We start from the raw sequence: 19,503 nt of genomic DNA on the forward strand, positions 1-19,503 counted from the left end.
TATAAATACATTTGATTTGATTTGATTATTCATTTAGCCTAATGTTTTGACTTGGTGGTGCAAATGTAGCCTATAACCTGTTTTAGAGAAATGTCTTTATCAAAAATTGTAAGAACTTTCATTATCTGATTATACGCTCCTTTATTTATCCTATGGTTCTGACTTGGTGTAAAGGGAGAACACTGTAATAATGGCCCAGGTTCTGAATTCTGTCGCTGTACATTTCAAATGTGCTGAACAAATAATTATACTGACTACGTTTGTCCTAGCTCGCTCATTAATGTCTTAATCGAAATTACAGATTGCCTCCGCTTGTCTTCCCCTTATGCCATAGTTTGTACATCTCAATTGTCAGTAGAAACCACATTTGTTTAAGCAAGTCAGCCATATCAGCTATGTTTTTTTTAAAGGCAGTAAATGAGGCTGAATTAATTGTTTCGCTGTCAGACAACGCTCCGCTGATAGCGAGGTGTAGCAGTACTTTTGGGACTCTGCTGTTGGGACAGTTTTATGTAGGTTTGTGGGCACCGTTTGTCACCGTTATAGTGCAATTAACGTATTGTGTAGTGGCTTTGCTGGCTTGCATCCTAAACAAAAAAAAATCCCCACCAAGATGGATATGCTAAAATCGCACCTGCTCAGGATATAGATTATAATAGTAAATTAAAGAAGAAGAAAAAATAAAGATGCTCTCGGTGGTGCAGCTGTAAAACTTTGGAGGATCCAAGGGCCCATACCAAATCTTTTCAGCCTCATGAGAGGGAAGAGGAGCTGTCGTGCCCTCTTCATGACACAGGTGAACCATGTTGCGTCCTTAGCGTCTACGCCTACAGCGTTTTAGTAGCCTATGAAACAAAGGAATGGGGTCTGGTATGAACAAGGGAACACCGGAGTTGGAGTTGAAGTCGGATTTGAAGTAGAAATCAAGGTTAGTAACTGTCAATCTGCCAGAAGAGCTTGATGGCCGTATGTGAAACTATTATGATCTCTCTGTACAAAATTAAAGATAAACATGAAGAAAGTCACTAAATAGCAAAGACAGGTTGGAACTGTTAAAATGTCACCCTTCTCCATCAACGCCATCTTACATTTTAGCTTGCCAGGTATAGTAGAACCAATAGTCCCAAAAACAGGACTATTAGGAATGTCCTCCCATAATATTAGAACTTCTTAATAGTAAGTAAGTAAAATTGTATGTATTCTTATTATTATGATTATTATTATGATTTAATATATTGTGGTACATTAGCAATTACCTGTACTTTTGACCTTTTGCTGTTTACCACACCTCAAAACTGTAAGTCAGGCGCAGGAGAGCAGAACTGGGTAATAACCGGAGCAGTTTAATATGCAAAACCAACGGCACCCAGAACAACAAAATATGGGTACAAAATAACCTGTCGCGAACCAGTCAGAGTGCACAAACACTTTACAACAAACAATTTCACACACAGACAAGGGGAAAAACAGAGGGTTAAATACACGACAAGTAATGAGGGAATGTAAATCAGGTGTGTGGGAAACCAAGACAAAACAAATGGAAAATGAAAGGTTGATCGGTGCTCGAACAAGGAGAGGAACCGACTTCGGCTGAAGTCGTGACAAACTGATAACTTCCTTTCTTTTTTGATATTTTTTTTTTTAAAGCTTGACTGTTAAAGTTTCAGTTTATATTTATTTTACAAAAGTCATTTGAATACGTTTTTAAGAGAACATTTTTCAGACAACAGTCATTCGACTCAGCCGGTTTGGATGACGCTGGTGCCATGTGAAAATGTAACACATATTGCTCGTGCACATGCATCGTGTGTGTGTGCACGCACGGGTGCGTGTGGTCGTGTGTGTGCATACGTACAGTTGAAGTCGGAAGTTTACATACACCTTAGCCAAATACATTTAAACTCAGTTTTTCACAATTCCTGACATTTAATCCTAGTAAAAATTACCTGTCTTAGGTCAGTTAGGGATCACCACTTTATTTTAAGAATGTGAAATGTCAGAATAATAGTGGAGAGTGATTTATTTCAGCTTTTATTTCTTCCATCACATTCCCAGTGGGTCAGAAGTTTACATACACTCAATTAGTATTTGGTAGAATTGCCTTTAAATAGTTTAACTTGGGTCAAACATTTCAGGTAGCCCTCCACAAGCTTCCCACAATAAGTTGGGTGAATTTTGGCCCATTCCTCCTGACAGAGCTAGTGTAATGGAGTCAGGTTTGTAGGCCTCCTTGCTCGCACACGCTTTTTCAGTTCTGCCCACAAATTTTGTATGGGATTGAGGTCAGGGCTTTGTGATGGCCACTCCAATACCTTGACATTGTTGTCCTTAAGCCATTTTGCCACAAGTTTTGAAGTAAGCTTGGGGTCATTGTCCATTTGGATGACTTATTTTCGACCAAACTTTAACTGATGTCTTGAGCTGTTGCTTCAATTTACGTATATCCACATCATTTTCCTACCTCATGATGCCATCTATTTTGTGAAGTGCACCAGTCCCTCCTGCAGCAAAGCACCCCCACAACATGATGCTGCCTCCCCCGTGCTTCACGGTTGGGATGGTGTTCTTCGGCTTGCAAGTCTCCCCCTTTTTTCTCCAAACATAACAATGGTCATTAAGGCCAAACAGTTCCATTTTTGTTTCATCAGACCAGAGGACATTTCTCCCAAAAGTACGATCTCTGTCCCCATGTGCAGTTGCAAACCGTAGTTTGGCTTTTTTATGGCAGTTTGGAGCAGTGGCTCTTCCTTGCTGAGCGGCCTTTCAGGTTATGTCGATATAGGACACGTTTTTCTGTGGATATAGATACTTTTGTACCTGTTTCCTCCAGCATCTTCACAAGGGCCTTTGCTGTTGTTCTGGGATTGATCAGCACTTTTCGCAACAGAGTACATTCATCTCTAGGAGACAGAAAGCGTCAACTTCCTGAGTGGTATGACAGCTGCGTGGTCCCATGGTGTTTATACTTTATGTGTGTTTATGTGCTATTGTTTGTACAGATGAATGTCTTCAGGCATTTGGAAATTGCTCCAAAGGATGAACCTTGGGAGCAAGGTCTACAATTTGTTTTCTGAGGTCTTGGTTGATTTCTTTTGATTTTCCCATGATGTCAAGCAAAGAGGCACTGAGTTTGAAGGTAGGCCTTGAAATACATCCATGGGTACACCTCCAATTGACTCAAATTATGTCAGAAGCTTCTAAAGTCATGACATCATTTTCTGGAATTTTCCAAGCTGTTTAAAGGCACAGTCAACTTAGTGTATGTAAACTTCTGACCCACTGGAATTGTGATACAGTGAATTATACGTGAAATAATCTGTCTGTAAACAATTGTTGGAAAAATGACTAATGTCATGCACAAAGTAGATGTCCTAACCGACTTGCCAGAACTATAGTTTGTTAACAAGAAATTTGTGGAGTGGTTGAAAAACAAGTTTTAATGACTCCAACCTAAGTGTCTGTAAACTTCCGACTTCAACTGTACATGTGTGCGTTTGTCATATGATCATATCCTATAGGTAGTAACTTTTAAAAAAACAACAGAGACCAGGTCAAGTTTTGCTCACCATTTTACCTTTTGAAATAAATTAATGCTTAATTACATCAAAAGGGGGCAACTGCACAAGAATGGGAGGACAAACAAAGAAAAGACTGGTTAAAGGGATGATGAATCCCAAACAGCATGTACACAAGTGTAAAGATAAAGTAAGAGCACCCTCCTCATTCATGAGTGAAGGTAATCACAGTCAAAAGGAAGGCATCTTGATTCTCCATGTCAGAAACCCTTATAGTCCTACCAGCTTCCAGGGTAATGTTCAGTAGGCACCAAGTGGAAGAAAACAGTTTGAAACAAGGAGGTACTATCTGACTTTGTCCAATAAGAAACACTCGTTTACGTTTTCCATTACAAAACATGTTGCTACTGTACGGTCCTAATGAGCAGGACCCAGGTAAAGTTGGTTTATTTGCCAACTTCACAAATCCCTGATTAGTTTCTCTGTACCTACACCAATATTCAGGCAGGTTCCCACAAGGAACCGTTTTGTAGGGGCAATTCCAAATAAGTATTTAGAAGTGGTGTCTTGGATTTATTTTTGATTGCTGGTACCATTGTTGGATCCCAAACAGCATCTATGTTTTAAATATATTTATTTTGTGTTAAATTCCTACAGACTTTTAGAATTTCAAAATGTGATACCACGCAAACAGAGCCATAACCTTGGTGTCTACCCAAAATCAGAGTGCTGGTTTTCAGAAACAAGAACAGAAAGACATTTAGACTGAGGTAAGTATGGTGTGTGGAAGTGCATCTGGTACACAAGTGCTGAAACAAACTACAAATGTAGTGATGAATGTGACAATATTCAAATAGCCAGACATTATTCCACAATCTAAATCCATATGTTTCTCCTATCAATTCATAATCCAAAGAGTGTGATGCTCAAAAAGCACTAGATGTTGTAGCTATTTTTGCTTGAAATGTATATGTGTTACTGAGATATTAAATGGTGACTGCAAATAGAATCAATGCAATCCCTTCAGCAATGAGTCAGATATCAATATATATATTATATTTCTGTGTATGACAGTTTCTTGTTACAAAATATTAAAGCAAAGTCTGAGTAAAGGATAGTGACCATGATATCTCTATAAACTGTATCAGTTTAATTCTAATTCTCATCTATGCCCTATCTATCAATATACATTTTCTTGCTGACATCAGACCCTTACTCTGTACAGACTGAATTGTAAAGTAGATCCGCTTTGATGGCCATGTCTTAAGCAAATGCAATTGTCAGTGGGGCAACCGTTCTTTAACAAAATATTTTAAGAAATATGCCACCTAGATGAGACATTTATCAGATCAGGGATTCCTCGGTGTGATTAAAATGTATAAGGCACGCTAGAGTCTTCCGGATAACCTTGCTACAGTACTTTGCATTTGCATTTTACACTCCCCAATGCTTTTACCTATTTTTTTGTTTTGTTTTTTTACAAATCCCTACCTAGAAACAGAATGGTCAGGATGGAGTGACAGGGTGGAAGCCTAAGGTCCAGGGTCCAGGCGGAATATCATTTATATAAGTGACTCCCTCTTGAGTGAGCTGGTTTATGGGCGGATCGGGTGGGGTGGGTGACATCAGAAAAGGCTGGTAAGGGTGGTCTGGGAAGGGCTCACACTCATGGAGTCATGTAGGTCCATGCCCCCCGGCACGGCGGTCAGTACAGGGTTAGCCGATGTCATAGAGGGGCTGGTCATGTCCGTGAGGGTGGTATGGGTACTGGAAGGGCTCATTGAGGAGTTGGACAGCTCGGAGGGAGGGCCTGAAGGCGACCCCCCTGATAGAGTGGACCCATCCAACAGCTTGTCCAGTCCTGTGCTCTCCTGACGTAGAATGTTCCGTCGAAACTTGGCCCGGGCGTTTTGGAACCAAACCTTCACAGAAAGAAAGAGAAAGATCGTGTAAGGGTGGTGAACCGAAGCCTGGGCTGTGGGGGTAAAGGTTTAGAAACAGAGAGATACCTAAGGAGAGGGGGGTTCAAATCAAAATGACAAACATGAAAATGGAATTCATCAAAGCAAAGAGTCAGCTTTGTTTTTCTTCAGTTTGTTCATTAAATCTGTGTTTTACACCTGTCTGTTTTTAAAAAACATATCATTTGCAGTTGTTTATACTTTTGCAAATGGTCCGTTGCGTGTTTTTGAATTCCCATATCGAATGCTAAACATTTGGTATGATAACTCGGTGACACTTTCTTTAAAAAAAAAAACAAATAGGTCATGACTTAGATCAAGGGATATCTATACTGACTGTGTGAGGACTAAATGTTTTTACTCTTGTGAAAATTATGTTCAACGGGATGGAAATAGGTGGGTCATTTCAATTTACAATTTGTTTGGGATAATCATAACACTTGAACAATTATACTAATCAAAAACTTCCCTGATAGATTTCTCTGTCTTATTGCACTATTATTAAGTTCATTATTACCACAGATACAAAGAATGCAATTTCAAATATTGTCATTATTTACTACTACTACATGTAAAACAACTATGAGGGAATTGTTGAAATACTGAGTACATAGCCACACATACATTTTTCTACAAGGGCTGCAGGTACCATCATCAATGTACAACACTTGACAATAACCTCACAAGCATAAACCACTGTTTCCATTTGCGACACAGTCGAGTACTATTGTACAAGGCCTAGTATCCCAAGAGCTTTCATAGTTTGTGTAACATTAAAGATGCACTATACAGAAATCGCTTCGCCATTTCCTGGTTGATAAAATTCTAACTGTTCATCTAATTTCAGTTTATGTGAAAAAACAAAAGTAGAGTGTAGAGAATCATTGTGCCATCTAAACCGCTGTGAAATATATTTTCTATAACCAAAAATATTGTATTTTCAGCTGTTCTAGGCTGGTGTTCAAAACCGAAAGTCAAAGACTCAAAAACTAAACTTAAGGACGGGAAGCATAGAAATAGCCCACACAGAACAGATCTACTGCTTCTTAGACTTGCTTTCAATGAGAAGGAGAATGACAGATCTATAACTCACATTTTTATGTAAATTTGGTCAGGTCTCCCAAAAATGTACATGTTGCAGCTTTAAGTTAATTATTTTTGTAGTTCCTACAGTCAGTTGCATCGTTAGCATCAAAAGGAACATTGTTACTCTAAACTAATTCCTTTCTGTTACACCGATTAATCACTTTCCCTCTGTGTGAATGCTGAGTGTTAGTAGTTAAAGGGATAGTTCACCCAAACTACAAAATCACTTTGTTTCCTTCCCCTGTAAGCAGTCTATGGACAAGTTATAACAGCACTCCATGCATTGTTACTCTAAACTAATTCCTTTGTTACACCGATTAATCACTTTCCCTCTGTGTGAATGCTGAGTGTTAGTAGTTAAAGGGATAGTTCACCCAAACTACAAAATCACTTTGTTTCCTTACCCTGTAAGCAGTCTATGGACAAGTTATAACAGCACTCCATGCTTTGGTTTTGTTTAACTGGACATTGTTTCCAAATACTAACTTTGCTGAGATACACAATCCATTTTAGACACTTAAGGATCCATTGGACATGAAGTGCAAAAAATGCTAATATAGTGACTTGCATTGGATTGTAATGATGTAATAAAAAAGTAAAATGGTATATTTAATTAGGTGGAATTTTGCACTAAACCGAAACATACAGATAACCAGAGCAAAAAAATGATGATTTACAGTATTTGTAACTGGTGAAATGCGATGCAGATTTCACTTACCAAATGAGCATCAGTGCCAGTATTTGTCTCAGAGTAGGACTGCTGGTCTAGGATCAGGTCCCCCCTATCCATATAATCTTATTCATTATTATCTAAAAGGACAAACTGATCCTACTCTGAGACACTTGTTCAATATGAGCCCAGAAGTGGACTATATACAATAACATACAGGTAACTGCCAAAATAAAGAAACCCCAACATAAAGTGTTTTAACAGGGCGCTGGGCCACCACAAGCCAGACCAGCTTCGATGCACCTTGGCATAGATTCTACAAGTGTTTGGAACTCTATTGGAGGGATGCAACATCATTCTTCCATGAGAAGTTCCATCATTTGGTGTTTTGTCGATGGTGGTGGAAAACGCTGTCTGAGGCACCGCTCCAGAATCTCACATAAGTGTTCAATTGGGTTGAGATCTGATGACTGAGTTGCCAATGCCATATGGATTACATAGTTTTCATGCTCATCAAACCATTCAGTGACACTCGTGCCCTGTGGATGGGGGCATAGGCATGGTAGCCACTATTTTGGCAGTTACCTTTACCTGTGTGTAACTAATTGTCCTTATGAAGGGAATCTTCTTTCTCACCTGCAGCACGCGTTTGGAGAGACCCGTCTTCTGGGCCAGCTGTTTCAGGTCTTTGGCGTCTGGATTGTGGTTGATGGCAAAGTAGGACTTCATGGTCCTCAGTTGGTGGTGTTTGAAGGAGGTGCGCATGCGCTTGGACTTGGAGCTGGAGGAGTAGTGGGAGTCACGGTCCAGGTGGTCCCCATCCTCACTGCAACTTAATGCTGGAGGGGAGGGACAACACACACAGGTTTGTTTCTGGTTAAGATACGATACAATACAATATGACACAATACTTTGGTGACCATTTTCATGGAATTTAGTTTATGGTTACGATCATGTTATCATTGGGATTACGATCATGTTATCATTGGGATTACGTATTCAGACTATTCCAATGTGTTGTTTTGTTGCCGTTGTGAACGCTATGGCAGACAGACCGCGTGTTTTATTTGTTGACAGGAAAGCTCCTGACGGACTGGACTTTACAAGGTTGTGGTTAGTGGAGGCTAAACGGCTCATCAAAGTTAAATATTTTTGAGTCTAGTGAGATTAAAATATCAACTGAAACTGTAAGTCAAAATAAGCAAATGATGCATTAAAGGGGTAATTTTACAGAGCAATCATTGCACTAGAATATTTTCTTTCTAGCTAATCAGATTATATTATTATCATTATTACTATTATTGGTAACAGTACAGTTATCTATATCTATAAACTATTGTGCTAATTTCAATGAATTCATAATGACAACTTTTGTATCAAATTGAATCAAGCAAGAGCACGACCTATATGTTTACATTCTGTAGTTTACAGCATGGGCAAAACTGTCTGCAAAACACCTACAACACATCTGACAGTCTACAAGTACTCTGGAAGCTCTAAATTAGAAAGCATGTTAGTGGCAAAACTGTCTGCAAAACACCTACAACACATCTGACAGTCTACAAGTACTTTGGAAGCTCTAAATTAGAAAGCATGTTAGTTGCAAAACTGAATACAAAAAGAATCAATGTGATTACTCTTAAATACCCACAACACTGAGTGAAAATGCCTAAATAAATCAATAAAATGTCAACCCAAAAGATTGACTGGACACAACAAATACCTTACCTTAAGTGTTCTTATTACTTTGTAAGTAGTGCAGTGTTAAAAGTATTGCATTTGCTCATTATTGGAAATCACTTTTTCCCTTTTTTCTTCTGTAAGTACAGTAAGTATTGTATTTACTAGAATAATGACTCTAAAGTGTTACTAATAATTCCTTAAAAAACGGGGACAGCAAATTCATATGTCAAAATATTCAAGTGAGTAAAAAAAAATTGAAATGTCAATTGCATGTCAAAAAATTTGCCAATAGTTATGGAATTCACCACACTGGGAACGGAAAGGCACTGGAGCGACGAATAGCCCTTGCTGTCTCTGCCTGGCTGGTTCCGCTCTCTCCACAGGGATTCTCTGCCTCTAACCCTATTACGGGGGCTGAGTCACTGGCTTACTGGTGCTCTTCCATGCTGTCCCCAGGAGGGGTGCGTCACTGGAGTGGGTTGAGTCACTGACGTGATCATCCTGTCTGGGTTGGCGCCCCCCCTTGGGTTGTGCCGTGGCGGAGATCTTTGTGGGCTATACTCAGCCATGTCTCAGGGTAGTAAGTTGGTGGTTTGAAGATATCCCTCTGGTGGTATTGGGGCTGTGCTTTGGCAAAGTGGGTGGGGTTATATCCTGCCTGGTTGACCCTGTCCGGGGGTATCGTCGGCCGGGGCCACGGTGTCTCCCGACCCCTCCTGTCTCAGCCTCCAGTATTTATGCTGCAGTAGTTTATGTGTTGGGGGGCTAGGGTCAGTCTGTTATATCTGGAGCATTTCTCCTGTCTTATCCGGTGTCCTGTGTGAATTTAAGTATGCTCCCTCTAATTCTCCCTCTCCCTCCTCTCCCAGAGGACCTGAGCCCTGGGACCTTGCCTCAGGACTACCATGCCTGATGACTCCTTGCCGTCCCCAGTCCACCTTGTCGTGCTGCTGCTCCAGTTTCAACTGTTCTGCCTGCGGCTATGGAACCCTGACTTGTTCACCGGACGTGCTACCTTGTCCCGGACCTGCTGTTTTAGAATCTCTTTCTCTGCCGCACTTGCTGTCTCAAACTCTGATCGCTCAGCTATGAAAGTCCAAATGACATTTACTCCTGAGGTGCTGACCTGTTGCACCCTCGACAACCACTGTGATTATTATCTGACCCTGCTGGTCATCTATGAATGTTTGAACGTCTTGGCCATGTACTGTTATAATCTCAACCCGGCACAGCCAGAAGAGGACTGGCCACCCCTCAGAGCCTGGATCCTCTCTAGGTTTCTTCCTAGGTTCTGGCCTTCCTAGCCGCCGTGCTTCTACACCTGCATTGCTTGCTGTTTGGGGTTTTAGGCTGGATTTCTGTATAGCACTTTGTGAAATTGGCTTATGTGTATATAGGGTTTTATAAATACATTTGATTCATTGATTGCAGAATATATTATATTGGATAAAATTGGCATGTATTTTCACAGTGTTATGCAGTGCAGTCAGGGTTTGATAGAAAATCCAGATGATAGTGAAAGGAATGTCAACAAATGCCCTCAGGTGGAAGCAAAGCTTCAAAACAGAAAGATAGAAAGGTAGAAAGAAAGAAAAGGCACCATGTTCCTCTCCGTGGTGCCTTATTCAATATTGTATAACACTGCAGGCTATAATTTAATTCGATTTTCATTAGATATGGGATTTTGGAAAAGTGGGTAAAAGTTATCTTGGACAATGCAAAATATTATGCAAAGAAAGTTAGGTATAAGCCTATATACAGTATTAGTTGGTTTAAGATTGTTAGGTATAAGCCTATATACAGTATTAGTTGGTTTAAGATTGTTAGGTATAAGCCTATATACAGTATTAGTTGGTTTAAGATTGAAGTCCTTGTTTTATTTTATGTAATCAGGCTTTCTTCTTTTATATGTCTTCTATTTATGTTGGCTATATTAGATTTGGAGGGAAATTGTGCAATTAATCCTGTCCATTTGTATAACCATTTACCAGACAACCCTGTCAGAAAAAGTAAGTTGTTTATGAAATAGTCCTTGACAATATATAAATATTGTAAATACATGTGCATGCTCATAGTTATTGAAGCACACTCAGAACGGTACATTTCAAAATGTTTATGAAACGAAAATCCAAATTCTCGTTCCCCAAAGCAGAATGCAGAGAACAGACCTAATCTTTTAACTATTATCCCTACCATTCATGTTTTACTCACGTGCTTACTAAAGCGTTCTGCCATTCGCCTTTCTTATTCAAATCACCATATGCCACCACAATATGGAGCTTTAGCGACCTGGAATTGTATCATTAAATCCTTTATTCTCGAAAAACCGACAGGCTTATACAATCTGGCTCTATCCTTATTGGGCCTATCCTTGCCTACTCCTACTCATATTATTATCGGAATGATAATACCCCTATAACAAGTAGAAACATTGCTTATTAATCCCTAATCATAATACCAAGACGTCAAAGTAATCTAGTGGTTTTTTTTCGCACAAAAGTAACACACACCAAGAGCTTCTCGCTCAAGTCGGTCCTTTATTTATGACGGAATAACATATTCCTGGCGGCGGGAGACTTTCTCTCGAAATCTCACAGGGGACAGTTTTATTCAGGATTCTACACGGGTTCTCCCATGTTTTACAAGCAATCCAACATTGATTTCCCGACCCAAAAATGTTTAGTTTTTTTTACCCGAAAACCAAACAAACTGCGAGACTCAACAAGTGAAGTGGGACTGGGGGAAAAATTCGATCATCTCTCTCGCTCATCTTCTTTGAAGTCCTAGCCCCCATCTGAACTATTTTCCACTTGTCTGCTTCTGTCGTCTTCTAAAAAATATTTTATTACTCTAAGTTTTGAGATAGGTTTTACAAGACTAAATTGACTGTGTATGAGCTTGCAAATGAAATGTTCAGTGGGAAAAGTGAAACACTTAAAAAAAGAATGAAATTGAGTGTTTCAAGAGATGTTATTACGCAAGCCGTCTCTCTGTAGCCTATAATGGGACATGCAGAAGGACATGGAGAATTAGGTAGACCTTCAGAAGCAGGTTCTCATTGAATGCGTTAGTTAGTGGTCTGTGCATGTTCATCTTGCATATTTCTCTGAGGATATGTTATCTAAATATATTAGATTGGAAGTGGATCAAGCGCTCCCATTCCACAAATCATCAGAGGCCTCCATTGAACTTCTCACTTTTCCCTCACATCTTTGAGCAAACATTAAATATTGTTAAAATTACGCTGTCTCAGAAAGGTGAATTATTCAATAAATCAACATATACATATCGATCCGTTTTAAAACATGTCAGGCCTAGTCTGCGCATAAACACGTCCAAAGCAGAAAATATTTTTGATTATAAAAAATAAGAAGTAACCATTTAGTTTATCAAACTGATTAACTTTATTTAAAAATGACTAAAATGCCATTATATGTTTCCCAAAACGGTGCAGACAAAATAGGCCTGTAATTGTTTTAATCGAAAGTAAGTAAACCAGTCCTATCGAAATAAGGGTAGAGTTCCATCAAACCAAAATATTTCAAATTAATCCAACAATCCACTATTTTGCGCGTTATCTTTCATTCCAACAGAGATATCACACACACTGTGAAATAAAATAGGTCCTACAATTGTGAGATTTTCTTTTCGTGGCACTTTCTGTAGATTTAAATGACCATAATCATTCATGGCTAACCGGTACATACTCGTCCTACCTGCGTTGTAAGCCACCACATCTGCTCCAGGCACGGGACTTTTCCTTTTCCTCGGCCTTCCTTTCTGCACGGTTCGGGCACCGTTGTAGTAGGTCTGCCCCAGCGAGATCCCCGCGCTGCCAGCGCAAAGTCCTTTGCCCGAGTCTACATCCCCCGAGTGATTGAAATGCGCTTGATATTCCCCTTGTATGAGTGTCTCAAAGTGGAGCCGGCAGTACACAAGACTGTCCCGCATACCGAAGTGGTCTCCGGTCGTGAGCATTTTGTTGCAGCTTGTACAGGTGAAACAGTTCAAGTGATAGACCAAGTCCCTCGCCCGCATGACCATCTCCGACGCCGAGATCCCGAGATGGCAACGGGCGCACCTCTGGACGGAAAACCTCCTGCTTGGGAGAAGAGAGCGGATGACACAAACACGTACAGAATATAGATTCAATCCAGGGTCAACAAACTTTAGTTTGTGCACATTCTGACGAAGAACGTTGATGTAAAGTTGTTATTAGTCAATACAGGCATATTCATTATCACGCGTAAAAGGCTAAATGCCTTCAGATCTTCTTGTTTTTTTTTTGTTTCATTCTTGTCCTTTTGCCACTTAAAAATATGATGTTTTGGTTTAGACTAAGTAGAGCATCAAAAACAAGAATAGGTCTACAAGAGATATGGAATAGTAGCATATTGGCTAATGTGTTGTAATTTGTAAATAATATATGGCCTGCGTGGATAACAAGCTACCGTGTTTTGGGGAGAGATTAGCCTACCAATGGTTTTGGGGAAGATTAGCCTACCAATGGAGTAGCAGTAGCTGGGGAGTTGAAGTGTTTGTAATAAGTAGCCTAGATAGAATACTAGCTGTAGGCCTAGGCCTAATTGGATATCTCTCGTGTATATGCTTGCTTGGCCAGTTGTTGTTGTTATAGCTGTAGCCTTGTATCATGGTTACCTGTAGTAATCTTCTTTGCAATAGATGCTGCCGTCTTTACTGAAACAGGTAAGCTCGGACTCGAGGTTGAGTTTGCACTCGCAGCACTTGAGACAGCGCATGTGCCACTGTTTGTCAACCGCAAGCAAGTAGTAGCGGTCAGATATCTTCCCCCCGCAGCCCGCGCATAAGGCCACACGGTCGCTGTTGATGGACCTCATACCCTGAAGAGGGAAAGGGAAATAAGTTTTATGTTTACAATAAGAACACGTTCGATAGTATGCCACCAAGAAATGTCAAGGCCAATACTGTATAACAGTGAATATTTTGCGCGCACATATTCCATACCTGTTCATACCTCTGTCTACTTTGCAGTCATGAAAGCGATAGATAAAATGGTAACACTAGATAGAACCTAAATGTGGCATGGCGTAACAGGTAGGCCTAACATGTAAACGCACCAGAAACCTTATTTTTTTTATTGAGGCATGTCTATATATATATTATAACAACTAAATAAAAGGAAAATGTAAAATTCAAATATTTTTCCTAAGCGCATTAATTCACGTGAAACACTCAATATTATCATCAATTAACGAATCTTGTTGACAACCAACATATTGCAAAACGTATTTGATTAGGTCTAATAAACGAATAAAAAAATCATCACAGATTAAGCATTATAATTCTAACGTTTCTGTGAAATAAACGTGTTTTCCTTTGGATGTGTTATATTTCAATTGGAGAGTTGAATGGACATGAGCATGTCCAACTTCAAGACGTGTTTTAGTGGACAATCGACGTGAGCTAGGCCTTCGACATGAGCTAGGCCTACTGTACAACGCCTTGTTTGTTTTTACAACAAACGAGAAGCCCGTTTTTGTTTCACAAGCCTATATGTTTCGTGACTTGCTGGGTTCCCCTTATCAATGACAGTGATTGGATATATCCTGCTATAGCAATAGGCCTAGATAACATACCTAAATAGGCTATCAAAGTGATCAAGATGATCTGTTAGAAATAATTATTGGGTTGTTTGCCTTAAAACGGGCAAACAGACATACCATGCATTGTAAAATCAAATGTTTTGAGTTTTTACTGTATATATCTGTTTTGTTATCTAAGTGGGCCTATGTAGTCTACATGCATCTGAAAGGAAACTTCGTGAATAAAATTCTAAAGTTATTGTAACATGTTGTTTCGTAGGAATACGAAATAGCAGCCAGTGCCCATGAATAATTACAATTTATGCACACATGGTTAGCAAATGTGAACGCTAACATGCAAGCAATGTACTGCTTTCTAGCTTATAAATAAATATATTTTAATCGCAGTTTACTTTCTGACCGTAGTTACCCGGACTATGTCTGAACAGCACAGGTCATTCTTTAATAGAGCATTTACCCACCGTCTCGGTTTCTCCCATGTCTATAGCCGAACTGATGGCGGTAGAATCGCCCTTTGCCCTCCGGCCCATCTCGTAGATAACCCCCTGCATCTCGCCTCCGAGCAGCCCGTGGAAGAGCATCGTGGAGGCTGGAGAGCTACACTTGCAAGCGTCTCCCTCAGATCTGCAAGCCAAAACTTACATGAGACGCAAATCTCGCCCATGCATTTAAAGTGAATGGCTCCCATCTATTGGTTTAGGAAGTCAAAAAATCCAAGCCAATAAAGATGGTAGGCTACGAAAAACAGTTTCCTTTCCAACACTGTGATTTTGATTCGTATTCAAATATAGGCCTTTAATTTCAGACATGATTATAGTAAATATTACGTTTTCTATATGGCGTATAGGCTATAGTTTACACCATATTTGAACACGTGATCAAATACAAAATAGCCTACTATTTACAACCAATAGATGAGAAGAATTAAATAAACATACCAGCAAACCACAAAGTATATTCTGAATCAAATAATCTCTCTCAATATGCAGATTTCAGGATGCACAAAAATGCACCATTTCTCTCTGTCTTCAGGCAAAAGTGGTCGAGAGCTACTGCAAACGTTCAACTTGCATTAGGACTAAATGAAGGAGTAAATACGTATTCCAGAAACCACAGAGAAAGGAGGGGAAAAACTAAAAACACGGCAGAATTGTAGATGACTTGTGGTTGGTATCCTGGCCTCCACTCTTGAGTTGCTCCAAGCCTCGAATCATAACAGCGACGTTCAATGCTACACGTGGATGCTGACGCAAAACACCCAAAACGAATATCAATCGAAAATAAAATAATAGCAAAGACGAAAAACACACAATTGTTCGAGTCCAAGGGCTATTGCAAAACAGACATTGTTTTCCTACGGGTATCAAGCTCTTCGGCAAGGCGAGCACTGAGCCCTATGTCTGTGCAATTTATGGGGAGGAGATGACTATTGATTCGATTTGTACAAATCCCTTGTCTAGACTCTCGGAAGCGGTCTCAGCTTCGTTTTGCTTCGCACCTCCGTACCTATAGCTACACTCCGCGCCTTTCTACGGGGACTCGTAGACTACGTCACTTAGCCCTTTCAGTCGTTCATTGGTTTACAAATGTCACCAAAATGATCCGTATTACAATGTACCGTAGCTCGAGCGGTTGAATCAAAAGCGACTGAATCGATAAAGCAAATTCTTCTTTTGAAAACAGCCTAGGTGGTGGCATCGATGAGTCAGAAACCTTTACTATGATTTCTATAATAGGATAAGAATTATTGCTATGTTTCGACCATTTTCAAAAACTTGTCGTTTCATGAAATTTAATCTCAAGACGTTTAGACTAATGGTTACATTACTATGAATACAAGTTAGCGAACATGAATAACCTATTCAAAACAGGTATTTTGCGCGTAAAATATTATGGTGATGTCTCGTTCACTTATTGGAAATTGTGTGATGCCAGAACACATATTTGCAGCATGGTATCCACACTTACAGAAGAAACATTTAGTTTATTTAATTATTTGTTTAGATATGGACTGTACACTGCAATTCAGCTCGTATAGCTGCCAATGTGTATACCACCATAACGATACACTAAACCAAAGGCTATACATATTAGTCATTTATAGATGCTAGAATTCAATTACACTCCCATTTGTGTCTTTGTCTAACTACACTAGAGGCATGTGAGGGGTCTAACTAGTCTAGAAATAGTCTTACGAACAATTATATTTGACTGAAACGAATAGAATACTGTTTACAGTGAGTTCATATCAATCATACTAACCAGAAGACTGATTCAAATTGGATGTTATCACGCTTTCTGGGCTTATCATCTTGGACGGTGAGTGCACTATAGCATGGCTGGCACAGTGCCGTGGACAGTGTGTGTGTGTGTGTGCTTGTCTTGTTATGTCATCGTAATTGATATTACCGCTACATTATTAATAGCACCATTGTTGTTTTAATTACTTTAAATAATTATCCCAATTTGTACCTTTGATAGCGTGATAGAAGACTGATTCAAAAATCGAAATGAAACTATAGGGCAGACTACACCCCAAACAAACGGCCAGTGTCTGACTCCACCGTGGAGCGCCATTCATCTCAACAAAGGGAAAGTGACAGGTGTACAAATCACAGGTCTCCCATTACCTCACTGCACCTCTTAGCAACGTCATCTCTCGCTGCAGCCGCTGACTCCTGTACCATCTGTTAGCAACCCCGACCAGCACATTGGACAACACAATGCCTGGACCAGCGCCTTCGCTACAGCCGTGACTAAACTCCAACAAAGAACAACGCCTTCGGCCGCGGGGGACAGGGCTCTCTGTCACCCCAGACATTTTACCACCAGCGCGAGGGCTACTGCAGAATACTTTGTTTAATCCATGTAATAACAGCCATTGTGCGTTGCCTTACACTGGTTTTACCTCCATATTTCTTCATCTGTCAGAGTGGCTACACTGGTGATCTTTTTGGGACTCATGGCCAAATGAGGCATCGAAATTAAAAACGTGTTTTAGATTTTTAAATTATAATTTACATTGGTAAATCAGTATGCAAATGATCATTGCCTATAAGCCTATTGCATGTTAATGTCACTGCAATAATCCTCAATAGAAAAAACATGACAGAGGAAGGCCCGAAAAATGTCCAAAAACGTCAGCCACCCAAGCCATCACTCTGCTAACATCCGGTAAACGGCACTGGAGCATCCGCTCTCGGACCAACAGGCTCCGAGACAAATTCTACCTCCAAGCCATAAGACTGCTAAATAGTTAACCCTCCTGCTGTGTTCCGGTCTAATTGGACCGATTTACAAGTTTTCTCTCTGAAAAATGTAGTTCATTTAATCTGATAGTCATAAGGTTCCATGGCTTTGTACCTACAGAGCATCTGAACACACAACATACATTTGGATGATTTTCATAATATTTTGGTTGTTTTATTGAACTTTTGTACACCTATGGAGTTCCCGTCAAAAATGACCGGTCATTAGAAATTAATGGGTGAGACTACAATTAGTGTATAAAATTGATTTCAGGCACATGCCCATTCATCAGATGGACACACTTCCTCTCCCAGACCCCTACATGCATGTGTGTTTGAGCACACACTCACACACCTCACTCCCCTTCTTGGCTTCCATGTCTACCCCCACGGGAACCTTTCCCAAATATAATCTTTCCTCCACGGAAACCACACCTGTTGGCATTCTCACAAACAATTACAACGTTGTTTCAATAATATATAGAACTTTTCTCGCAGCTCTGGTATATAAAGCTTTTTTTAGGCCTTGCTCACAATTCATTCTGTGGCAGCACAATGACCAAACGATATACTTACTGTATGTGAGGCTCTTGATCATATCTTTGATCATGACACTGGTGAGGAGGAGAGAGTGCTTGTTAACTTTGACACAAAGTAGTCTGTGATAAATAGCACGATATCTTTCATCTGAGTATTTGTTATATTCAAAATAATCCGTACCTTATGCTTTTTTTTACTCAAAAATTAGTTGTATGAGCTCAGGTCAAAAAATAAAATAAAAGGTCAATGAGGCCTATAAGCAAATAGAAGTTGAAAACTTGTAATGTTCACAAGAATGTAAGTTGATGAAAAGATGTAACACAACGTTAGGTGATAATATATGGATTATTATGGATTCATAATCAGCTATAATGGGGCGGTCATTTTGGACAGGAACACAGAATGAATTAACATGAAAGGAACACAACAGGAAGTAATGAAATGGTTACCCGGACTATCTGCATTGACCCTATCTTGCACTGACTGTGCACACTCACAATACTATATATTCACACTCACACACACACACTTCACTGACACGCTCACACACATTCACTATGTACACACGCATACCGAAACACACACACACACACACACACACACACACACACACACACACACACACACACACACACACACACACACACACACACACACACACACACACACACACACACACACACACACACACACACACACACACACACACAATACTGCTGCTACTCTGTTCTTTATTTTACTGTTATTATTGTCCATCCTGGTGCCTAGTCACTTTACCCTGCCATTATGTACATATCTACCTCAAATACCTTGTACCCATGCACATTGATCTGGTACTGGTATACTCTATATACTCCCTGGATATAGATAGCTGCATTCTTGTGTATTTTATTCCTCTTTTGTACAATTTTTAAATTAGATTCAAATCTGCATCATTGGTAAGGGCAGGTAGAAAGCATTTCATGACAAGTTTACACCCGTTGTTTTTGGTGCATGTGACAAATAACATTTGATTTGAAGAGTCCTATCACTCAACCAAAAAGTGTTACTTTGCTTGATATGTGAGGATTAGTTTTGTTTAGTCACGTGAGGCTGGGAGCCTACAGTTGACACAAACGCGCACGTGTGCCAATTGAGAAAAGTGTAGTGAACAAAAATATAAACGCAACATTGAAAGTGTTGGTCCCACTTTCAATAAGTTAAATTTAAAAAATC

The 19,503-nt window shown here is 39.8% G+C and overlaps 1 protein-coding gene across 1 annotated transcript; it reads right to left on the bottom strand.

Moving 5' to 3' along the window:
• Nucleotides 1–3,551: 3,551 nt before the first annotated feature.
• Nucleotides 3,552–15,962, bottom strand: LOC109879258 (LIM/homeobox protein Lhx2-like). The gene is made up of 6 exons (XM_031808695.1): nucleotides 15,439–15,962; nucleotides 14,962–15,124; nucleotides 13,575–13,777; nucleotides 12,632–13,017; nucleotides 7,869–8,071; nucleotides 3,552–5,437 (listed from the first exon to the last, which is right to left on the bottom strand). Exons 2-6 carry the CDS (start codon nucleotides 15,079–15,081, stop codon nucleotides 5,141–5,143), a joined length of 1,209 nt encoding a protein of 402 aa, XP_031664555.1. The 5' UTR covers nucleotides 15,082–15,124; nucleotides 15,439–15,962; the 3' UTR covers nucleotides 3,552–5,140.
• Nucleotides 15,963–19,503: the final 3,541 nt, after the last annotated feature.

Source organism: Oncorhynchus kisutch, linkage group LG29 (assembly GCF_002021735.2).
Source record: "Oncorhynchus kisutch isolate 150728-3 linkage group LG29, Okis_V2, whole genome shotgun sequence".
NCBI classification, from domain to species: Eukaryota; Metazoa; Chordata; class Actinopteri; order Salmoniformes; family Salmonidae; genus Oncorhynchus; species Oncorhynchus kisutch.